Source organism: Thalassophryne amazonica, chromosome 12 (assembly GCF_902500255.1).
Source record: "Thalassophryne amazonica chromosome 12, fThaAma1.1, whole genome shotgun sequence".
Lineage (NCBI taxonomy): Eukaryota > Metazoa > Chordata > Actinopteri > Batrachoidiformes > Batrachoididae > Thalassophryne > Thalassophryne amazonica.
This window is the reverse complement of record NC_047114.1, coordinates 91,026,919-91,052,596: the sequence shown is the minus strand read 5'-3', so window position 1 is coordinate 91,052,596 and position 25,678 is coordinate 91,026,919. Positions and strand designations below refer to the sequence as shown.

General features: G+C 41.6%; 1 protein-coding gene across 4 annotated transcripts in view; it reads left to right on the top strand.

Annotated features, from left to right (window-relative positions):
- The first annotated feature begins 254 nt into the window (after positions 1–254).
- LOC117521902 (BTB/POZ domain-containing protein KCTD1) overlaps positions 255–25,678 on the top strand; it is a 38,233-nt gene continuing 12,809 nt past the window's right edge. Inside the window, exons 1-4 of one of the 4 annotated variants that reach the window (XM_034183265.1) lie at positions 255–530; positions 14,801–14,981; positions 17,628–17,772; positions 22,246–22,551. In XM_034183265.1, the coding sequence (XP_034039156.1) occupies positions 14,818–14,981; positions 17,628–17,772; positions 22,246–22,551 (615 nt within the window). In that variant the 5' untranslated portion in view covers positions 255–530; positions 14,801–14,817. Of the gene's footprint in view, positions 603–13,833; positions 14,426–14,800; positions 14,982–17,627; positions 17,773–22,245; positions 22,552–25,678 lie in introns of those variants that run through there. The other 3 variants (XM_034183264.1, XM_034183262.1, XM_034183263.1) reach the window with 3 other exon arrangements.

The following is a 25,678-nucleotide window of genomic DNA, read 5'->3' as shown; positions in this document are numbered from 1 at the left end:
CATTACGCACATTCCTTTAATTTAATAAGTTGACTGTCAGCTAATCAACAAGTTGTGTGAAGGAAAAGACTAAAAAACTGCAGAAGGAGAAGAAAGGAGAGAGAGAGAGAGAGAGAGAGAGAGAGAGAAAAAAAAATCAAAGGACTCCACCAACAATCTATATAATTATCATCATCTGGTGCTTTTTCTCCCTGGCAGAGAATCACTCCATCCATTTGGAGGAATAGCCCGAGGCAACCTTACATCAAAACTAATCATAACGATTAAAATCAGCTCCTCCGCGAGGGGCAGAGGGGGAGAGAGGGTGTTGTTAAAAAAAATAGATTTATTTGATTTTATAAAACATAAATTCAACAAAGACTGGGGCAGTGCCGCTCAGGCTGCAGCAGAGACGTGAGCTAATTGTATCCTGATCTTTGCCTTCGGGGGTTTCGCAGCCCCGAAGCAAAAGTATTCTCTGTATTTTCTTCTGTCTACCTTCGCCAAGCTATTGCATTTGTCCCCAGCGAAGGAAAGGAAGCAGATCGTGGGACAAATCGGCCACGGAGGTGGGGGGAAGAGAGGGTTAAAAAAAATCTGCTTTATGCCGCTGTATGTTTCAGGTAAGCGCGGATTTATTTGCTTTGCTCTTTATTTCCGAGTGGACACGCGGAGGCGCAGCAGCTTTTACGCATGTGCCAAACGACTGGAGCGGTACACTTCTTAAAAAAAATATTTAACCACTTCCTGACTATTGTTACCTAAATGTAATCTCCTCGCTACAATGTGAGGAGGCTTCGGGACATCTAGTCCAAAAAGGGGAGGAAAAAAAAAAACGCCTTCATGTTGCTTAGACCGCGATCTTGTGGCGTAAAATTCGCTCGTGGCGCGTTTCATCACCGCCTGCGCGCGTCGCGGAAAGCTATAAACTTCATCATAACTTACTCCGGGAGCATTTGTTGTTTCTGTGGGGATGTTTTTTTTTTTTTTTTTTTTTGGTCTTTGTAAGTAAAACAGTTGTTTCCTGGCTGCCCCAGATCATCCAGTGAAAGACGCCATTGTGGAGTAATTTCGCCGGAGGGTTTTTTTTTTCTCTTCCCCTCTGTAAAACAGGGCGCACCTTTTTTTATGTGCGTCAGCGCGGAATTGGTGAAATGTTTAATGCTGTACTCGTGTTCAAAGACTCGTATCGATGCCAGTAAGCCAAAAAAGTTTTATTTCGCACATCTTGTTGGTTTTTCTTTCTTTAGTTCTTTTTTAAAAAAAACAGGCGCGTTGTGCGTAAAACGCCAAAATCCCAGAACGCAACAGTTTGCTGTTGTTTCTCACATATAAAAAGCATATAATGCATATTAATATAAACTTGTTTAAGTTTACACGTTTAGAATTTGCTAAAAGAATAATATATTCTGTTAATAACTGGATTAGTTGCAGCAGGGAGATGAATGATCGCCTGCAAATTAAGTTTTAATTTCCAGACGAATCTTTCGAAGTTGGGGTCACCCGTGATAAAGCTCACTTTCAGCACAGAAACAGCACCGATACAGTGTCTGGTGCGAGCGCTTGATGGCGCTATAACAGCAATCCCATTCATGCGTTCTGCTGTAAGGATGTTTTAGCTTTTAAACGACACTATGAAGCTGGTCACATAAACTAACAGCGAGGGTCAGTTCGAGGCTCCGGCATCAGTTTGAAAGCATTTCACTGACTGTATTTGGAAACTGTTGGAGTGAATTAGTGCTGTGGAACTTGTGGGTCTGAGCTGTGCTGATCCGTTTCCTTGGGACAGTCTGTGTCGGTGAACAGCCTAAAGCAAGAGAGTGCTGCTGATCATACTTTAATCCAAGCAGAAACACGGGACAACTTGGACAAATACTCCTGATATAAACACATTCAGAATCTGGTTCTTGTCACAGATCTCCTGACCCAGAGAAACAGTTCAGAGACTTGACCTTTGGGGCCACTGATGTGATGGTACTTTTGTTTGGTGGAGGATCCTTTATTGCGCACACGTGACAAATTCATGGCCATTTTCACATTCTGCACTGAAGTGATCTACATCAGATTTGGTGTGTGTGTGTGTGTGTGTGAATGAACAAAGGTGGTGATGTTCTCATCATGCTCACCAGTACTGTCACTTAAGTCACGCTCACACATACCAACTGAAGTGACTTGAATCAGACTTTTTTTTAAGTTGGAACAGAGATTCTTTTAAGTGTGAACACCAAATCAGATTTTTCTTTTCATACACACCACCTGCAGTCATTTAAGTTATGTTTACATGACCAACTTTAAATTTACATATAATGCTGATGTGATTATTTATTTAACAAATCAGATTTTGTTTTCATACACAACTTATGGTTGCTTAAGTTATGTTTACATTTCCAACTGAAGTGACCTGAATCAGATTTGTTCTCTTTTGTTGTCCTTGTTTTTTGGTTGGCATGTGGAAATAATAATTAATAATAATAATGTGAACATGATTTAAAAATTTAAGTGTGATCATTTCAAATCAAATCTTTACTTTATTTTTTCCATACCCCCCCTCATACACGCATAGTCCCTTAAGTTATGTTTACACTACCAATTGAAGTGACCTGGATCAGTTTTCTTTTAATGCCAGATCTGGTTTTTGGATGTGGACAGTCCATGTTTGTAAGTGTACCTGACCTGACTTTTCTGTAAACAATCACATTGATAACTCTAACGGCACCAGCGTGAATAAAGTCCATACCTTTATGAAAGCCTCACAGTACTTTAATTTAAACTGAACATCAAACCAGATTTCAATCCTTAGCTGATCTGGATTATTATCTGGATCAAAGTACATTCATAGATGGACAATCATGGAATTTTAAACAAGTTGATCCTGATTGTGACTTTGATCCTGACTGGTCATTTTTGTCTTTGATTACTGACCTGCAACCCTGATCTGACCTTTGTTCCTGATTACGCATGGTTTTTCCTGATCTTTAGTCGTGACCAAGGACTTTGATCCTGATTGCTAAACTTTGATCCTGATCACTAATCTATGATCCTGGATGTTGACCTTTGACCCTTATTGCTGTCTTCCCCTTTACCTTTTATCTTACAGTGACTAAAGTCCATTTATGAAATGAGACATGTCATCAAATATTCATCTAGTACCTGAGGATTCTGTACTGTGAAGTGGATAAGTCAACGATGATCCTGGATAGGATGCTAGTCTGAGGCAGGTTACTTCCCCTGCCAGGGCCGATACCCATTTACAGCTGGGTGGACTGAGACAATACAGATGAAGTGTCACAGACGGGTAGCACGAGCAGGAATCAAACCCATGTACACTTTGGTAGACCAGCTCCTTATTCCATTGAGCTACCTGAGACATCAACCAATCACCCTCCAGTATCCACATGCCACATCATTACAGCAGCCTCATAACCTGCTGTCTCTTAACACCTTAAACAGATGGTGTTGAGTGAAGTTAACCCAAAATCTGTCGTCTGTGTGTGGACATTTCAAACAAATGGCCACAGGCCACAAAGCAGAGACAACCCATCCAAATTATGTAAATACCAGTCTCCCTGCCTCCAACTGAATGTTAATGCTCTGATCTGAAATGCTAATTGTCTTGCGCGATATGTTGAAACACTGAAGAGCTGCATTGTGGGATGGCAAATTGAAAGCTAGCTGCTGATCCTGATCCCAGCAGGCTTTTGATAATTGCAGTTAATATAGTAAAACACTCTGACAGGGTCAGCCACGTTTTTAGAGAATTACTGTTTACCAGCCGACGGTGGTTATGTGATCGCCCCCGTCCTTATGTCTAACTGTGTGCAAGATGCCTCCAAATGTAATGGTGAGATTTAGACTAAATGTTTTGGGGAAGAAATGGTTCTCGGGACATGGAAGAGTTTATTTACTTTTGTCAGTGATCCTGATCTGCTTCAGAATGTTGACTTTTTTCTCTTCTTTTTTATTCTCCCGTAGCTCTTCCTTTTATCCTTTTTATTTCAACCTGCCTTATGACACCACAAAGGGCTGCGATACCCTGCATCCCAGTCTGGTGACAGGATAGTCTCAAACTGTAATTTGGGCATGCATTCCCATGATGCTTCACTGCTCCCATAGATTGTCAAATGCACAGAAGACGGTCTAATAATTAACATCACAATTAATATCTTGAGGTATGATGTACATTAATAATTTTAACACAAAAAAATTTAAGCTACATTATTATGCCAAAGGCATCACCAGTTAAACTCCTAAGAGAACAATTTCATATTAAAGGCCCTCGGCACTGTGATGTTATACAGGTGTGTGTGTGTGTGTGTGTGTGTGTGTGTGTGTGTGTGTGTGTGTGTGTATATATATATATATATATATATATATATATATATTACTGATTCCAGATAATGGCAGCTACTGCTTTGCTAACTTGTTTAATTTCTTGTGAATGTTGTCTCTAGTGATAATAATATTCACCTAAAATAATGTTAGCTCATGCTTAACTAAATGTTTTGTTGAATTAACTTTGTGACTTGGTGACCAGAGATAATTCCACTTAATGCTTAGTTAGCTTGTTGAATTTATCATGAATGTAGTCACTAGAGACAATTCCACTTCTCGCTTAGCTAATTTGTTAGTGAATTAAAGATTAAGGTGTGTTGTGAATATTAGTCACGCACACTAATGCTAGTTAGTGCTTAATTAACGTTGAATTAGGGTTACTTGTAACAGATAATGTGAGCTCATGCTTAGCTAACTTGTTCAGTTAAGTTTTGCTGTGAACATGGTAAGCAGAGATAATTCCACTTAATGCTTAACTGGCTTGTTGAATTTGTTATGAATGTAGTCACTAGAGATAATTCCACTTACTGATTTGCTAGCTTGTTAGTGAATTAAGGTGTGTTGTGAATATTAGTCACTCGCGCTAATGCTAATTAGTGCTTAACTAACTTGTTGTTAAATTAGGGTTAGCTGTAACAGATAATGTGACCTTACGCTTAACTTACTTCTTGTTGAATTACGTTTTGCTGTGAACTTGGTGAGTAGAGATAATTCCACTTAATGATTAGGTCATTTGTTCATGAATTAGTGTATTTTGCATATTAGTCACTCAAGCTAATACTAGTTAGTGTTTAACTAACTTGTTGAATTAAATTTTAGAGATAATTCCACTTAGTAATCAGATAACGTGTTAGTGAATTAAGGTTTTATAAATATTAGTCACCCACACTGTTAGTTCTATGCTAACATTGTTGAATTGGGGTTAGTTGTGACTGTAATATTCATCTCAAGATCAAAAGCTCATGCTTAAATAACTTTTATTTCAGTTTTGTTGTGAACTTGGTGACTCGAGATAATTCCACTTGGTGCTTAGCTAACTTCTTTGTGAATTGAGGTTTTTTGTGAAGTTACTGGAGATAATTCCACTAAATGCTTTGCTAACTTTAGTAAATATTACCAATTGTTGTGAATGTATTATTCACTCAGGATGAAGTTAGCTAAAGTTTAAATAACCTGTTAGTGAATTAAAGTTTGTTGTGAATGTGAAATTTTTATTGCATCACCTCATGTGGACGTATCATCGCGTACAAGTCAAAATATAGATATTGAAAGATGGAGGCAGGAAATATAAAACCTAACACAAATGACATGAAACAACATAGCACGGGGGTGAACTGAATCTGTGGGCATATGTAAAGGCATGAGTATGTAAATTGTAGGAGCATCAGATCCCTGAACTACAACTTGCACTGGTTCAACTCACCTGTTGTAAACAATGAAAACAGGGTCACCGTTAGTCATGCACGAGGGGGAAAACATGCAAACCAGAAAATGTGTTCACAGAAGGCATTCAAACGTACGAGGGCTGTCCGTAAAGTATAGGTCCTTTTTATTTTTTTCAAAAACTATATGGATTTCATTCATATGTTTTTACGTCAGACATGCTTGAACCCTCGTGCGCATGCGTGAGTTTTTCCACGCCTGTCGGTGACGTCATTTGCCTGTGAGCACTCCTTGTGGGAGGAGTCATCCAGCCCCTCGTCGGAATTCCTTTGTCTGAGAAGTTGCTGAGAGACTGGCGCTTTGTTTGATCAAAATTTTTTCTAAACCTGTGAGACAAATCGAAGTGGACATGGTTCGAAAAATTAAGCTGGTTTTCAGTGAAAATTTTAACAGCTGATGAGAGATTTTGAGGTGATTCTGTCGCTTTAAGGACTTTTCACGGTGCGAGACGTCGCACGGTGCGAGACGTCGCGCAGCGCTCTCAGGCGGCGTCATCAGCCTGTTTCAAGCTTAAAACCTCCACATTTCAGGCTCTATTGATCCAGGACGTCGTGAGAGAACAGAGACGTTTCAGAAGAAGTCGGTTTCAGCATTTTATCCGGATATTCCACTGTTAAAGGAGATTTTTTTAATGAAAGACGTGCGGACGGGTCCGCGCGTCGGGACGCAGCCGACGCGGCGCGGCGGCACAGGAAAAACACCTCCGTGTTGATAACCATTTGTTAAAATCCAGTTGGCTTTTAATGGCTTTCAGTGGAGTGAGTATATGAGAAATTGTTTATCAGCTGGCGATGTTCCAACTTGTCCTTAAGGCTTCCAGCAGAGGTGTTTTTCCTGTGACGGAGCGTCGCGGCGGCTGCGAGCCGACGCTGCAATCCGCCCGCACGTCTTTCATTAAAAAAATCTCCTTTAACAGTGGAATATCCGGATAAAACGCTGAAACCGACTTCTTCTGAAACTTCTCTGTTCTCTCACGACGTCCTGGATCAATAGAGCCTGAAATGTGGAGGTTTTAAGCTTGAAACAGGCTGATGACGCTGCCTGAGAGCGCTGCGCGACGTCTCGCACCGTGAAAAGTCCTTAAAGCGACAGTATCACCTCAAAATCTCTCATCAGCCGTTAAAAGTTTCACTGAAAACCAGCTTAACTTTTCGAACCATGTCCACTTCGATGTGTCTCACAGGTTTAGAAAAAATTTTGATCAAACAAAGCGCCAGTCTCTCAGCAACTTCTCAGACAAAGGAATTCCGACGAGGGGCTGGACGACTCCTCCCACAAGGAGTGCTCACAGGCGAATGACGTCACCGACAGGCGTGGAAAAACTCACGCATGCGCACGAGGGTTCAAGCATGTCTGACGTAAAAACATATGAATGAAATCCATATAGTTTTTGAAAAAAATAAAAAGGACCTATACTTTACGGACAGCCCTCGTATGTTGATACACTCAACAAAAATATAAACACAACACTTTTGGTTTTGCTCCCATTTTGTATGAAATGAACTCAAAGATCTAAAACTTTTTCCACATACACAATATCACCATTTCCCTTAAATATTGTTCACAAACCAGTCTAAATCTGTGATAGTGAGCACTTCTCCTTTGCTGAGATAATCCATCCCACCTCACAGGTGTGCCATATCAAGATGCTGATTAGACACCATGATTAGTGCACAGGTGTGCCTTAGACTGCCCACAATAAAAGGCCACTCTGAAAGGTGCAGTTTTATCACACAGCACAATGCCACAGATGTCGCAAGATTTGAGGGAGCGTGCAATTGGCATGCTGACAGCAGGAATGTCAACCAGAGCTGTTGCTCGTGTATTGAATGTTCATTTCTCTACCATAAGCCATCTCCAATGGCGTTTCAGAGAAATTGGCAGTACATCCAACCAGCCTCACAACCGCAGACCACGTGTAACCACACCAGCCCAGGACCTCCACATCCAGCATGTTCACCTCCAAGATTGTCTGAGACCAGCCACTCGGACAGCTGCTGAAACAATCGGTTTGCATAACCAAAGAATTTCTGCACAAACTGTCAGAAACCGTCTCAGGGAAGCTCATCTGCATGCTCGTCATCCTCATCGGGGTCTCGACCTGACTCCAGTTCGTCGTTGTAACCGACTTGAGTGGGCAAATGCTCACATTCGCTGGTGTTTGGCACATTGGAGAGGTGTTCTCTTCACGGATGAATCCCGGTTCACACTGTCCAGGGCAGATGGCAGACAGCATGTGTGGCGTCGTGTGGGTGAGCGGTTTTCTGATGTCAATGTTGTGGATCGAGTGGCCCATGGTGGCGGTGGGGTTATGGTATGGGCAGGCGTCTGTTATGGATGAAGAACACAGGTGCATTTTATTGATGGCATTTTGAATGCACAGAGATACCGTGACGAGATCCTGAGGCCCATTGTTGTGCCATACATCCAAGAACATCACCTCATGTTGCAGCAGGATAATGTATGGCCCCATGTTGCAAGGATCTGTACACAATTCTTGGAAGCTGAAAATGTCCCAGTTCTTGCATGGCCAGCATACTCACCGGAACATGTCACCCATTGAGCATGTTTGGGATGCTCTGGACCGGCGTATACGACAGCGTGTACCAGTTCCTGCCAATATCCAGCAACTTCGCACAGCCATTGAAGAGGAGTGGACCAACATTCCACAGGCCACAATTGACAACCTGATCAACTCTATGTGAAGGAGATGTGTTGCACTGCATGAGGCAAATGGTGGTCACACCAGATACTGACTGGTATCCCCCCCCAATTAAACAAAACTGCACCTTTCAGAGTGGCCTTTTATTGTGGGCAGTCTAAGGCACACCTGTGCACTAATCATGGCGTCTAATCAGCATCTTGATATGGCACACCTGTGAGGTGGGATGGATTATCTCAGCAAAGGAGAAGTGCTCACTATCACAGATTTAGACTGGTTTGTGAACAATATTTGAGGGAAATGGTGATATTGTGTATGTGGAAAAAGTTTTAGATCTTTAAGTTCATCTCATACAAAATGGGAGCAAAACCAAAAGTGTTGCGTTTATATTTTTGTTGAGTGTATTTATATAGACTTTATCATTGTCATGTTGAGGTGGCAGAGGGTTGTTGTCGGCAGCTGGGAAAAGTAACTAAAAAAGTAACTAGTAATCTAACTTAGTTACTTTTACAATTGAGTAATCAGTAAAGTAACTAAGTTACTTTTTCAAGGAGTAATCAGTAATCAGTAATTGGATTACTTTTTCAAAGTAACTGTGGCAACACTGGAGGAAACAACAAATCTTTGTACAACACCATGTCACCGTGGGACTAGTGTCCCGTTGAGATAAGCTCCACCGTGCAACTGTGCATGCAGACCTCACCCGTCGAGTCGAGCTCCCCCACGAAGAAAACCCATGTAACTTATGTCATTACATAAAAATACAGTAATGTGTCTTTTCAATTTAAAAAAAAAGTATATTTGTATACAGTGCATTTGCACACTGTCTTTAAAGCAGAATATTGTTAGATGACAGGGAGCTCATCTTGACGGGGAGATGCGCAACTGTGCAGTAAAGAGAAGTAGCTCAACTCGAAGGCTGAGGTGGGGTAAAAAGAGAAACACGTGCGCATGCGCAGTTGCGTGGTGGAGCTCATCTCAACGGGTAGTTCAGGACACCGGAACCCCCCCCCCCCCCCAAGCACGTAAAGGTTCACAGGACCCTGAAGTCGAGAACTGTGAGCATAAACATTAGAATGAAAAATTGCTGGGGTCACATAAGATGATGCTAACAGGCTAACGTTGTGAGCAACAGGATTTATAATGTGCTTGGAAAACACACTTGCAATTCCAGTTTTGCTTAAAAACATATTACTATGTATCTTCAGGCAATATTTACGACGGCGTTTTAGGGCCACATTGAATTTTTTTTTTTTTTTTTTTTTTAAGACTTCGAGAATAAAGTCCACAATATTCCGAGAAAACAAAAAAGTCGTATTTTTATGAGGAAAAAACAAGTTTCCCGGTCGATGCACAGCTAACGCTATCATGTGGAAGCAGCCTTGGAAGGTTTTTTTTTTCTTTTGGAAACAGCCTTAGAATTAGTTAACTAAACAGTACTTCAAACTTGGGTTTATGAACAAGCAAAACCGTTTTATAGAAGTTTGATGTGGATGCGGCACAACAGAGAGGAGTCACGGAGGCTATTTTGCGTGCTGTCAATGTTTCATTTCCGGAATCAAGCTTCTCTCTCTCTCTCGTGATTACGAGTTTTTTTTTTTTTTGTTTTTTTTTTCGTAAAAATTATGACTTTATTCTCAAAGTTTAAAAAAAACAAATAAATCAATGTGGCCCTAAAACACCGTCGTAAATTTTACATGTTAACTGAAAAAATACAATCTAAATTGTGTGTGTGTGTTTTTTTTTTTTTAACACTTTTTGCTGGACAGTCTAAAATATACACCCAGATTTGAGCCTTATAAAATTAGACCCTATTGAAAAACAAAAAACAGTTCATCATCCTGCCCACATGCCGAAATCAGCCCACATCAATTTATTTTTTATGAATTTCATTGACTGCAGCACAGCTGATGCAAGAACCAGCACATCCTCTAAGTGGTGAGTATGTTTTAGCCGGGCCCAGAATTTGCTGTTTGTTGTCACTGACAACCACACAGTCAGTTGCTCTGTCTCACTCACACACAGTATGCACGTTTATCACACTACTAGTGTGCAGTACACTGGTTGTATTCAAAATGGAAACGAGATTTTTTTTTTTTTTTTTTTTAATGGCTGATATTTTCAGTTCCCCACTTGGTATGACATTGTATGTACCCATTTCTAAGAAAAAATTAAAAACCGCCCAAACTCGACTTTTTTTCTGGTATCAAGGATGATAAACTTTTTTTTTTTAATGGGGCCTTATGGTATTTATTTTTTTTTTCCCTTCTAATTGTAAACTGCATCAAACTTTTAACCAATTTCTCTCCCTCTTTATGCAATTTTTAAAAAAGGACATTAAAATGCTATTATTTATTTATTTATTGGATAAAAGACTTGGGCTTGAAGATCTTCAGATGGTGGAAAACAGCTGTAATTGGAGCAGGCCAAGTAATGCACGCTTTGATGCGCTGCGCCTGTTTTCCATTTGTTTTTGCATACTGTGGTGCAGTCAACAAAATTCCACAAGCTTTGTAAATGAGAATTTTTTCTAAACACTGGACTTGTTTCTCTGGAAACTTGGGTAGGTGTTTACGCCGTGTCCTATGGGAGACGCATCTGACGTGTAGCGCGCAAATGACAGAGCAGAAAAAGTTGAGCAGTGATCAGCTGTCCGTGGCAGATCCTGACGCACTGACCTCTGACCTGTCCTTCACGTACCACTGTAAATGTAGATGTTTGACCTTGAAATGTCCATGAGATGATTGCCCCCCCAAAAAATCTCTGCGTCTAAATGATTGCGTGATATAAGAGGTTCTCCACACCACCAGCACACGGCCCCCACCCGACGACCGCTCGTCTTCTTTCGCCCGCTCTTCTTCTCTCTCCCCTGCAATTTTCCATAATGCCTTACAGATTTTACACCAATCCACCATTGCGATGACAAGGCTTTGAGGAAATCCAATTCCGCCTAGCTGTTTTCAGAACTTACTCTCCGCACTCTCTCTCTCCACCACCATCTCCACAAATTAGTCAGGGAACAAATTACCTGCATTCTGAGTGTGATCCCACGCACTTTGCCGGCTGCCTTACACAGGTCCCCTTTTGAAGAGCAGCCATGTGATTTCTCTCTCTTTTCACCCCGCAGGCCCCTTTGCCTTCTGCGAGGGATTCTGGAGTTGAATTTTAAAACTATGTATGGCTGCTGCCTGCGCTTATCAACGCGTGCACAAACGGCATGCAAATCAGACCAGGATCACACACCGCATTGGAGGCCTACACTCAAAGGCAAGCTTAATTGCTAATTGTGTATCTTAGGTGTGGAACTCACACTGCCAATGAGAAGCAGAAATGTGGATGTTTTAAGGCCAGTGGTTGAACTAATTCATTTTAATCTGAATGTTATTAAAAATTGTGAATTCCTTGCACTTAAAAAAAAAAATGCAGCCCAGGAGAGAGAGAGAGAGAGAGAGAGAGAGAGTGCTGTGGCAGTACTTTTAACAATTGGACGTGTTGTGGCCTACTTTTTATAAAATGTGATGTCACTAACTCCGTGCTTTTGCAAAGCTGATGTGGTCATCAGAGGGTTTCAGTCATCAAACAGTAATGACCCTCACACCACTGCAGGGGGCAGCAGCAGGGTACCGAGTTCAGTGGCGTGTCTGAAAATCTGACTTCAAAATGTGTGACTGTGGCTTGGTGAGCCTCCAGAATCAGCTGGAGCCACTTCTAGATTCTTTACCATGTTTGTCTTGCTGGATTCTTCTTCTGCATGTGCGGTATAAAATGACATTTTTGTATCAGACGTGCACGCTCTGATTCATCTTCTCTTTAACATCAAGAAATGATAAGAATAAGCCATGTGAGGCTGATCAAGATATTTTAAGGGTGTCTTAAAGGGACGAGCCTCCATAATCAAGTGCACAAAAACACCCCCAGTTTCATCCATCGCACGAGGTTACGTTTTCCCTTATCCCAAAATGTAATTCAACAAAATTTGGTGTCAGGATGGACTTTAGGTCAAGGAAGAGTCGATTAGATTTTGAGGCTAGTTGAGGATCTGTTATTACTTCTAACAGAGGAGGGCAGAGGTTATGTGATACCTCCTGATTGGACGTGTGCACAATAAATCAGACAGTAGAGGAAGGATTTTGATATAGTGCTCTTTTATGACATTGCAAAACCATATGCTGCACAATGATTGGTGAATGTGTGTTTGAAACCCTGCTCTCCTGGCTGGCACAGATCATTTCTGCCATCATTAGCCCAGAAAGAATACCTACTTTGAGACCCCCAAGTTATCCATCTCAACTGACAGAGGAGCACTGAGGTTATGGGATTGCTATTGGCTGATATGCAGAATAACTCAAAGTACAGGAAGGACTTTGACCCAGTGTTGTGGCGAGATGGTGTTTGGATCTATGAAGAGCTAACTATATTTTGTGTCATTAATGCCATGAAGCGGGGTATTGTTTCCACTGGCGTGTGTGTGTGTGTGTCTGGACAAGATGACTCAAAAACGGCTAGATGGATTTCCTTCAAAGTTATTGTGAGTATTACTTGGATAGGTATCTAGTGGTAAAAACATCTTGTTTGTATACAGTATCTCCTCCACCAAGAAACTATTTTGTAAATTTAATAATTTCTTTGGAAGTGTACTAGCCAGTAGAATACCACACAAACACGGTTGCAAATGATCATGAAATATTAAAATTATTCGCAAAACACAATTACTTCAAGTCCTGTTATCCTTAAAATATGTGACTTATATACCAAAAAAATCACACATAAATAGAAGCCAGTTGTCATTTTGTTTATCATCAAAGTAGAAATTCATCACACATTTGATTTATTTATTAATATTTATCAGGTTTTCATATTTTTAATGCCTTTATGACACATTCAACGTGCCTACATTTTTTTGCACAGTCCTGAATATCAAGAAAGCCAAAAAAAAAAAAAAATGCACAAAAATTAATCCAATCAGACCGCAAACTGGAATTTGGGGGCGCTGTTGTGCGCTTGAATAGTGAAGAGATTGGAGTCCATGACATCATGTGATTGCCTGATTGAATTTATTAAGTAAAATAATGGATAGCTATAAAGTACAAACACTTATTTCCATGATGGTTCATATAGGGTTTGAGTTTATCTTGCAAGTAGTTTTTGGGACCATCTGTACTGTTTGTACTTTATAAAACAGGGAGGGGTCCCCCCCCCCCCCCCCCCAAAAAAAAGAAACAAAATGTTTTAATGTCTGTGCTGTTTATATATTTTGTTTTTGCCCCCCAATTTGCACTGATAGTGAACATATTTAAGATAGAAGCTTTTGCGTGCTGTGTTTTGTTTGGTTGCTGGCGCGTGCCTTTTGTCCAGGATGAGGGCTCGAATCCCTTTTTGTCACTAAACTTTGGTCTGGACGGTACTAGCGGGAGGTTAGAGGTTGGAAAAAAGGAAAAGCGCTTTTAAAAGTCCTGATGCGCATCTGGATGATGACGTTTGAACGGACACGCTTTGCGCGCGGCGCCTACCTGCCACCGAGAGCAGCGACAGCCCAGAAGAGCCGCGGGCGCCGCGATGCTGATGTTGTCGGGGGCTTTGACTTCTCCCAGCCATTACGAAGGAGCTGCTCCGTGTGACAGCCACGGCGCCGCTCTCCTCCCGGTGTGCGCTCCCCGCGTTTCACACCTCCTCCTCCGCCTCCTCCTCCTAGGAAAAGAGAAGAAGGGGGAAAAAAAAAAACATTTGGCAGCTGTTGGGGGGAAAAAACCGATCGCGAAGCAAAGCGCAGTCATGGACGAAACGGATATCATGGACTTAACGCATCAGAAAGCGAGAAAGCGACCGCGTCCAATCAGTTGCGCGGACGACTCCGTGCACGCGTCCCTCAAACGGCTGCCGATGCGAGCGGCGGAGTGCAGGGAGAGCTCGCTGATGTTCGCCGTCAGAGGAGAGCCGGTCCCCGCAGCTTCTCTCAAGCAAAATGACCATTCGGTGACCACGTCGCCAACCGCAGTCATGCCTGTGCAGGTAAACGCGCCGAACGCGGGTTTTAATTTGGATTTTACGCACACGCAGCCTTAATTTTTACAATCTGGTCTAAACTTTTTGGAATCTCAGTCTCTTAATGGTGTTTGTAGGTTAACTGGAGACAAACCCGTGAAAGTCATTATTACCAGATTGATGCTCCAGTTTAATTTGGTTTTGGAGCTTCTGGCTGCAGGACTGGAGGGTTGTGGATCATAGAAGCATTCAGGTCAAGGTCAGGCGGATCCAACTTGCAGAGAGAGGAGGGGGAAAGAAACTCCAACTCTCCTGAGTGTGAAGTGTGTTACACTGCCTCCAGATTTGATTTAAATCAAATTAATTTTTAAATTTTTTTTTTTATCTCTGTGTGTCTCCAACAGGATAGTCGCTCCAGCATGTCCCGGCCCATGATCACACGGTCACCAGTGTCTCCTCTGAGTAACCAGGGCATCCCAACACCTGCACAGCTCACCAAATCCAACGCCCCCGTGCACATCGACGTAGGCGGACACATGTACACCAGCAGTCTGGCCACCTTGACGAAATACCCAGAATCCCGGTGAGTCTGACCCCAACGGCACCGAACGGCATCTGATCAAAGATCCGTTTTTGAGTATCTGACGTTAAACTGTCGTACGTCAAAAAACAGGCTAAGCGCGTTAACGTTTTCGGGTCACGATGTGTGGCATCTTTTAGGATTTGTAGTCATGTGATGAGTCTTCGTGCAGTAAATTGGTTGTTTTGAGCCGTAAACAATTTGTGGAGGCTTCAGAATGCAGACAAAAGTGGCTTGGTTATTTTTGACAGATGTCACTGCATCAGCAAAAAGGCTAAAGGGCGCGGGGCCATCTGGAGGCCGCGAGGCCGCGCTGTCCCCCCGAGCCCACGCTTGAGGCGTGACTGGCACCTGGCCTCAGGCAACCAGCTACCAGCTGGCCTCCATCTCTACAGACCACCTCCTCTCCTCTCTGATGCTTACCGCATCAATCAGACTCTTCTGATCGGCAGAAATTGATCCAATACCTGTAAATCACTTACGGTGTCGTGCATATATAGTATGAGTATTTTAGTTTTTAACATATCGGATCTGACAACAGACAAAGGATCATGTCAGTTTAAGAAAAAAACCAGCAGAAAGTAGAAAAAGCTTCATTCCAGGATGAAACTTTACTGTTTATGTTTTCATTGATATTTCTCTGTAGTTTTGATGCCGGTCAGTGAAAGCGCAATAACATCTTGCGTTTCGATTCTTCTATGCTAGGTTAAGGGGCCGAAACGACCGGGTGAGATTCCTAGCTGATGCCGGTCAGTGAAAGCGCAATAACATCTTGTTTCGATTCTTCTGTAGAACTCAGCAAAAATGCAGACGAGTGGGTGAGTGAGTGAGTGAGTGAGTCCGTCTCTGCCAGCCTGTATAGCTATAAATCAATAACTATCAACTACTCACCACATAGAAAGAACATATAGTGAAGAGAAACACGACTGCATCTGCTGAACTTTGATGTCCCAGATCGATCAAAAGAGCAACTTTGTTTTGCCTGTGTAATATCCTATAGATGTGTCTGCCACCTGCTGGATGGTGAGTGGATGCTGCATAAATTACTGCAAATTATGTAGTTTGTCTGTGTGTGAGAGACCATCCAGCTAACAAGTTAGCAACTATTGGGAGAAACCATCTGACTGTTTATATAGAGGCAGACCATAAGCCTAAACTCGCCCCCTTCGCAGAGTTACCAAACAAGCTAAGCTAACAGGCTAACCTTGGATCAGGTGTCTTATTAAAACATGTTTTTGGGGGGCTGGGTTGTGGTTTTCAACATGGCTTCCTTGGGTGTGGTTATGAAAAATTATGGCCATCTTATTTGTTCAGTAGTTGTGGATTAACTTAACCTAACATCCTCAACCTAGCTGCTAAAAGTGCTAACACTGTTAGCACATTAAAATTACTAACACAAAAATTTCACTCAATGAAAATACTGGAGCACAGACTTCTTACATGATGTTAGGACAATTAACCACCAGTGTTACCACAGTTACTTTGAAAAGTTACATGATACAGTTATTTACTTTATACAGTCACTTCATCAGCAGTTGCCGACAAGTTGTCGGCAACTGCTAATGAAGTAACTGTATAAAGCTGCTAATGAAGTAACTTTATAAAGTAACTTTTCAAAGTAACTGTGGCAACACTGTTAACCACACAAGAAGCCATATTATTTCAGATATTTGTAACAATATAGATACCTGTTCAAGAAAGGAGAAACGCAGTCCTCCACAACAACTGCTAGCCACAGTTAGCGGACTTTATGATACTGGAGCTCTGAACATGGCTCAGGAGCACCATGTCTCTAATTATGCACAGTTTTATAGCTTAAAATGCTTTAAACTTGGGAGTTTTAAACAAAAAAAAATAAATGATTAAAAAAATTTCACACACACTCTGGGCAATTGGTGGGAGAAAGTAGTTATAAACCAAAAATGTTTTTGTTGCAGGCTGTAAACATAAAAAAAAATTCCCATCTGCTGTAAAGTTGGACATTTTAACATGGGTTTCTATGAGAATCTGCTCACTTGTTGAGCCAGCCTCAAGTGGCCATTAAAGGAACTGCAGCTCTTTCTTCTTCCAGGTGTGCTTCATTTTTGATAGCCGGAGATTAGGGCTTGGTAGAGACATGCAGGGAAAGAAAAAATTTTGGTGACCTTTGGGATGCAAAACTCAAATTTAAATTGAACACACTGAAATAACCTTCTACTTTACAATTTAAAACTGTTTCTTTTTAAAGCACACACCTGAAACATTTGAGCAGTACCTTTGAAGAACTTTCACTCAGAGAAGAGAGGAATAAAGCAGCACCTCAATGGAGTGGAAAACGAAGTCAACAGTCGGTGTTGCTCACACAGATCGGTTGGATCTGGGGGACATATAAACTGAGTGAATGTAGTCTTGCAGTTTTACTGCATGATAGGTGTACAGTTCTCAGTAATGTGTGATGTCTGCACAAACATTTGAAAAATGGAGTGAGTCCCTCGTTCTGCTTCACCGTCTCTTCTGTCGCTCTCTACAAGGTGCAAGAAACATAAATGAGAACATAATGATGCTCATGAATAGTTCATTATGCATGCAAAGATGAACATCTACAGTGAAATGTTGACATGTTCTTCCTCTTCTGCCTCACCCGCTGCCCTCACCTGTCTCTGTGGGTAGAATCGGTCGACTCTTTGATGGCACAGAGCCTATAGTGCTGGACAGCCTCAAGCAGCACTACTTCATTGACAGGGACGGACACATGTTCCGCTACATCCTCAACTTCCTCAGGACGTCCAAGCTCCTCATCCCAGATGACTTCAAAGTGAGTGCATGTCCATTCCAGAAACTGTCAACTCCCATCAGCCACTCAGCAGTCCTACACCTCAGTCAACATAACAAATGCTAAAGCCGCAGAAAGCCTGTGGCAACCCGCCTTCTCTGAATCATTGAAATGGTTCCCATGCTGAGACAAAATATCAGAGCACTTCCAAACAAAGCTCGAACACCAGGAAGTTCTATCACAATATACTGCGTATCGTCATTGTGAGCTACTTGGCCTCCTCTCGCTAACAGTGGGCGGTCACAGTGGGATTGGCAATACATACTATTTGTTGAGGTAATGGACACACAGTGGCACCGTGATGGATGTTGTGAGAACCGTGTAGAGCGACAGTCGTCATCACATGCAAATATCCAACATCAGAATAGAAAGATGAACATGTCTAGTAAAATCACTAACTTGTTTGCATTACTCCATGAACACCTGTTGGATTTAAAGTGAACTGCATGCTAGCTGGCAATATGAGATCTATGATTTGTCCAAACTGTAACAAGAACTGGGCCCATTTCACACCTGGGGCCAAGTTGGCATTGGGCTGACTTTTCCTGTATCCGTCCAAATCAGGGGCCATTATGGGGCCACATTTTATACAAAGGGACTGAGTGTACAGTACCATTCCTTTGCAGTTTAATGTGTTCCCTTTTCAAACATGTTATGTACTTTTAAAACCTTAGCAACTAAATCTTAATTTTCATATTACCTTAATTTTCATATTTATTAAAACCGTGGTGTGGTCACCGCTTAGTCCAAAGCGGAGTCTGGTCTTTGATTGTCTTCTGTTGTTTTTATTGGCAGTTGTTTTTTATTACTGCAGTTGACATCCAGCATAATGATGCATTACTGCCACCTTCAGGTTTGGAGTAGGAATCATACAGTAAATATGACATAAGAATTCAGTGGTGTTTTTAGAGGACTGGGGCACTTTAGGGGGAAATCACATTTAAGCTGGGGCCAGTGCCACTTTGGCCCCACCAGTGGATTCACCTCTGCTAGTTGGTGTGGAAAGCCATTACATAATTGGGCTAGGCAGACGAGCTAGTTCAGGTAGCACTGGAAAAGAAGTATAAATCATGTGAAAATATGGTATTTTTACCATCTAATCTTCCATGATGGTACACTATGTGGATCTGTTTTTGGCAGAGTTTAGACTCATATAAAATTGCATTACATGTCACAGCTAGTTAATGACACCTGCTGCCATTTTCACAATTATTAACTCCCAGCATGCAATAGAAATGGCTTGCATCCATCTGCATGCCTTGTAGGGCGATTACTCAACAGCAAATCATCAGAGTCCAGATATTTGGGATAGAAGTACCTCTCACATGAGTTCAAAGGGTGCTGACATTGGCCTACTTGTTCTGGGTCAAATCTGAGAGGATTCAAACATCAGTGTGTGATGGTCTGGATCCATATTTTTTTTTGGGGGGGGGGGGGTCAGTGTTGTTTGAGAGCATTGGAGGCTAGGACGATTTGCCAGGAAGTGCACGGCTACTCGGGTCCGGGTTTCCACAATGCTCGTCTGTATTACAAACGCAAACATAACCATAAAATGCCAGGTTATACAGCTATTTAGCATACAAACCAAATACAAATCCATACATCACTTGTGAGTCGAGTGGCAAAAGATGAAGACGGGAGCTCAGCTTAAGACGTACGTCCATAATGAGAGCGCCACACAGACTGCAAAAATATTAACTGTTGCGCCCTCTGGTGGCGTGGCATAGTCTCTCTCAAAGGTACATCACATGACCTCAACTGTTACAAGTGACTGGCTGAATACCTGTCCAGGTACTAAGTAGGCCTGGGTGATTTGGCCTAAAAAACAAAAAAAACCCAGATTTTTTCAGAAAAAAAATCGACTTTCGATTTTCTTCCGGCACACCCCCCCCCCCCCCCCCCCCCCCCACACACACACACACTTTTTTTTTTTTTTTTTAAAGAAAACATTTAGTACAAATGACAGACCCAGGCCATACTAACATACAAAATGGGTGAAATGGGGACTGATAATCATGAAATGGGGTAAAATGTAATGAAATGGAGCAGAGTGAAGCAGACTGACTCCAAATAATTACTTTTATTTCATTGTTTAGCTTTTGTTTTATATGAGATGCGCTTAATACATGTAGTAGGGGCAGGTGCGCCATCTGGCAATCGAGAGATGAAACTTCAACTGTCAGTCTGCCCCTGTGTAAATTTTACCCCCATTTCATTATCAGTCTCCATTTCGTCCCATTTGGCTAAAAAAAAATCTTAATAAAAGTACTTAATCGAATCATATTTGGCGTCAGTCTGCTCCATTTTGTGACATTTTACCCCCGTTTCGTTATCATTCCCCATTTCCCTTAAAAATAATTAAATAAAAGTAATCAATTGAATCATATTTGGAGTCAGTCTGGGTCAATCTCCCCCATTTCGTTACTTTTGACCCCATTTGTGATTATTAGGCTCCATTTTGCTCCATTTGGGCAAATGATTCCACCAGAGTAAGTTGCTTTTTAGTGGGGCTTTAGAGAAACTTTGCAGCCACTAACCGGGAGAGGGGAGCTATGGAAGGTCCTGGGGACAAAAACATGCGCCACAGCAAAAGGAGAAAAAACTCAATTTTTTTATTTTTTTAAATCGTCCGCAACAAAAAACTTGAATTAATCGTTAAAATCGATATATCGCCAAGGCCTAGTACTGAGTCAGCAGAAGCTACAGGTCCTTCAAGACGCGTCTCTTGTTTACTTTTGGTGCCTCACAAGTAAACCATATTAAATCGGCTTGTGATTGGACACAATCATGAAATCTGTGTTTGAGTTAATTCAAACTGGCCTTGATGTGAAATATTTGCAGATTACTCAAGTGAATATTTTGCCTCCTTGGCGAACCCAAGTGAATTCACGAAACGCGGCTAATTACTCTGAAACGTGCTCTGAAAGGTTTACTGCCAAAATGCTCGTTCCACCAGCCCCTTAGAGGTCAAAGGTCCTTTGGATGTAAAGAAAACAAGCTCACATCAAAGATAAACAAGTTCTTCGTGTGGACGTAGAAAACTGACAGAGTAAATATGACTGGATGTGATTAGCATGCTAGTCTTTTTCTCATACTATGTGTCATTTAGCCAGTAATTACTAAACGTGCCCGCAGAGAAAACAAATAATCACATTATCTGATGGTCTGTCCACAGTGTGAGTTGATCACTAGAAAGTATGTCGGCTGAAGAAAAGCTTAAGTTCAGACTAAGGCCAGACTCACGTTGGGTGTATTTTGAAAAGCCGTGTGAGAAATCCAGACTTTAGCCCTGCAGTCCTGCGGGTAAAAGATCTCCTTCGCTCCCCCACACAGTCTTGTGTTAGATGTCGCACTTAATCGTCTCTGTCCTGTAACTTTTGTAATTTCTGCTGAGTGGTGTCTTGACCAGTCTTTATCTACTTATACGAAAGTTTTTTTAACTGATTTTTTTTTTTTTTTTAAGAAATTCACAGCCTAACTGTATTTTGTGGTACAGCGAGTTGTAGGCTACAATTAAGTTGGCAACCATCAAATCTGTTACATCTACCTTAAAATCACGTGTTTCAGGAAACCATCTATGTACAAAATATACAGAATAAATCTACTTAGAATTATGCTGCAATATATTTTTCAGCATATTTGTGGTTTAAAAAAAAATCCCCATTGACACAGAAGTGATGAATCATGTCTCCAAGAAACAACCAGTTTTCCAGGTCTGTTACTTTAACTGGAAAGGAGCTGTAGCTAACCACACCCCCCTCTAATCCTTTATTGTCCCACAGTGGAGAAATTTGCCACATGGACAGATGAACATGAGTTTTTGGCTTTCATATCAAAGCGCACAACCATTTCCTACTACATAATGTTGTTTGAGCTCTCAATGGTAATGAAATACCTGGAAACTCGGGAGAACAGAGTGAAACCTCGAAGGATGCAAAAGTGACTGTGAAAGTGAACTTATTCATCCTCTAAAGCTGAGGAAGTCCTTGACAGAAAAGGTGATCTAACGGACGGTAATAGCTGAGCCGACACTGAGGGCAGGATAACAAATTAAAGATGTGTGTGAACTGAGATGATTAAAAATTTTCCACACTGAAGTCCATCAAGCAGCCCATAAAAGGAAAAATGTACACATTCTCTGCTGACCTTTCACAATAAAATGCCCAGACATGCACTGCTGCCATAATAATAATAATATTAATGGTGATGATCATAAAAATAAGAAATTATATTATTATGGCACTTTCTAACCATATAGACAAATTGCTTTACAAAAGTACCAGGGTACTCTTCAAACTGACTACATCATTAAAATATATCTCATAATAAATACTGAAATCAATCATTGGAGTTGGGGGGGGTAAAAAACTTTTTTTTTTAATTAATAAAGTTATTTAATTATTTAATTTATTATATATCCCAACAGGTCACATGACTTTCTTCTCTCTCCCACAGGACTACAGCCTGCTGTATGAGGAGGCGCGGTACTTCCAGCTTCAACCCATGCTTGCTGAGCTGGAGCGCTGGCGTCAGGACCAGGAATTGGGCCGGGTGTCACGCCCCTGCGAGTGCTTGGTGGTGCGTGTTGCACCCGACCTGGGGGAGAGGATCACGCTCAGCGGTGACAAGGCCCTCATTGAAGACGTGTTTCCAGAGATTGGTGACGTCATGTGCAACTCTGTCAATGCCGGGTGGAACCACGACTCCACGCATGTCATCCGTTTCCCGCTCAATGGGTACTGCCACCTCAACTCTGTCCAGGTAATAGCAGCTGTTGGCTAAGCTGGTCAAATTGTACCGTAACGCTTTCTGCATCCCCCATCAGCCAACAGGCCTGGGACAGGGGATGTAGAAACGCTCTACATCCATTGATGCGTCCATCTGTTGCGTTTCATGTCAACATCAGTGGGAGTTTTTCCTTACCACTGTCACCTGTGTGCTTGCTCTAGGGGCAACTTTGTTGTGTTTGGTGCTAGATAAATGAAAATAAATTGAAAATTGAAATTGAACATTAGAACCATAAGGAAAAAAAGCTGTGAAATTTGGCAAATGTAGGTGGGAGATGTCTGTTGTTCTGTACATCAGGTTTCATGTCTGCACCTCTAGCGCTCTAGTGTCACCAAAGAGTCAAACTTGGAGACGTTTTCATGCATGTAACATTTGAACTACTATGCCTACTTCTTAAAAAAAAAAAAAAAAAAGTACCGTTAGATTATTTGGATGAAGCAAAGTTCAACACACGCTGTGGTGTCGATCTCCACTATACTGTATTTACCACCATAATGTATATTACGACAGTTTTAAAACTTTTACAGGCTACAATTTTTGTTCAGTATTCATGAAAAAAGGCAAAATCAGTCTTCAGACCAAGCCTCATAATTTGACCTTCATGGCTATAAAACAAATTTCAGTCTTCATCCATCACAGACAGTTGAATTTGGTTGCAAAGCGTCAAATAGAGCATGAGATCATATCTCCACAATGCTTTCATGTAACAACAAAAAACTTGGTATGCTGAACTTTGACCTCACAAACTTTCAGACCGTTGCATGCACAGCCACAGAGTAGAGAGTAGAGTGACTGTGCTGGTAGTGGACAGGATAACCCTAATGCACATGTTCAACAAATGTAGCTCTTAAGAAACAAACAATTTCATCACCTGATGTCCAGTCGCACATCTCCAAACCATGATGGAAATGTGTATTTGTTCAGCTAGCTACGACAGATTTATATGAGAGTTTTGTTTTGTGTTTTTTTTATCACAAAGCTCACATTTGAGTGGATTGAGTCACAGTGGATTGGTGGATTGATTCCTGACTGATTTTCCATGTGTTAAAATGTCCATGAGCAAGACACCAAACCTTAAACAGATACACGTGTGCACATCAGAGTCTTGAATGTGAGGAATTACTGCCAATTACATTGGATGAATGCAGTTTACCAAATCTAAGCTGCACAAGAGTCTGACCCATTTTCTAACTATGTTGTTCCTAATGACAGAGCAAGAAGGGGTTGAGATATTTGGGGTGTAACAGCTCCCCCGTGGTTCCGTACAAATCATGCTTTCAAGGTCACAGTACATTCCTGCCAGTTTTCCTCATATAGGTACACAACGAAAGACTGCGACAAAATTAAACTTATGGAATGATGTAGAATCAAATGTTCAATAAGCTTGACAATCGATAGATTCTCCTGAACATTTTGCCTTCTGATTTTATATTGCATTTTGTGCAATGACATTAAAAATAAACATCCGATCACAACAATATAATTCAGTCAATGTTACAGAAGTCAGTTTTTTTTTTCACAGTGCACGTAAACTAGGTTTTGTAGCTTTCTGACAGATATGAAGGAAAAAACTGCTTTTTTCTTTCTTTCTTTTTTGAGGCTGCAGGATATATTTGTATCAGAATTTGTTTTTGCATTTATGAATTCATTAAAGATTTTATAGTTTTGCAATCTATGTTCCAAAGTTAAACTTAACTTTTCTTGTTGGTGTTTTTTTTTCCAACAAGACTGAACAAAATAAACCACATTGCACTCAAGTTTTTTGGTTTTTTTTTTTGGGGGGGGGGGGGGTGCAGGATTCAAATACTTTGACTTCCAGTTAATATTGTATTTTCCTTATTTCATATTGATATGCTGTGAACTCATTGCCAAAATGCTGAGAAACACATCAATAAATGAAAGAAGATGGGGGAAACATTTCACAATGACTTGGCCCGTGCCTCCGTCTGAGGAAGTCACATCTCCTTCCCACAAACAAACCGCTCTCTGAAGTTTGCAGAGAGCGAGCGTGCTTCCTGGAAGGCTGTCCTGAGGCACGGCCCATAATCCTGTTTGGTTATTAAAGCACGCCGCCGGTGGATGCTGTATCTGCGGTTAATGGAGGCAGGGCGGGGGTTTCGCGAGAAGGAAAGGGGAGCAGAGAGTGCTGCCAGCAGTTGGGGGACCTTTGTAGTTTTGGCGGAGGCTTGGGCCTCGGGGTGGAGGGAGAAATGTGGAGGGGGTGGAGGGAATGGGGGGGGGGGCAGCCCACACTGAGCCAAGTGGCAGAGAGAAAGCTTCACTGCTCCCTGGGGCCTCTTTGATGGAATGTGATCCTACAGGCCCTGCAGACACGTCTGTAGATGTCTCCAAGGCGGCGAGATCAGGAACGGCTACACACACCGCAAAATAATGAAAATCAGGTGCTGGGCAAAGCAAGGGTTGTCTTGGTTTCAAGAATCTCTTGTAAAAGTCTCGTCCAGATTCCTGTCATGGCTGGTATTTTGCAGGAGCTTGCCTTCCATTTTACACTTGGTAGTTTGTTGAATAACAAAGAATCATACGTCCTCATAAAAAGTTGCCTGAGTGTCAATCACCATTAGATAAGTTCTGCCAGTTCTACACTAAATAACAAAGTACCACTAACATTTACATTATTGCAGAGAAATCTATTTTGTAGACCATGGCAAAGTATCATCTTAGTCACATTCATCTTCAACACATCCATAACCCTGTAATGTGTGTGTCCTGCTGTTCTTGTTGGCTAGATTATGAACAATGTCTTAAACACAGTGTTACATGAAGGGTGTTTTTCTACAACTCCAAATCAGAAAATCTTGGGGCATTATGTAAAATGCAAAGAAAAAAAAAACCCCTCATTCTTACATTTACTCTTTCATCTTCCAGAGTATGAATGCGAGGTATTTCATGTTTTGTGTTGTCAACTTTATTTCATTTGTTGGGGGAGGTGTTGGGCTTGAGTCCAGAAGATAATGGACTGGAAAATCACTAAGGGCCCTTGGGCAAGCCCTTTAATCCCCTATTGCTCCCAGTTAGGGCAGTCACAATTATTACAATATTCGCCAATCGCGATTATTTTTCATATTCGCGAATATTTGTC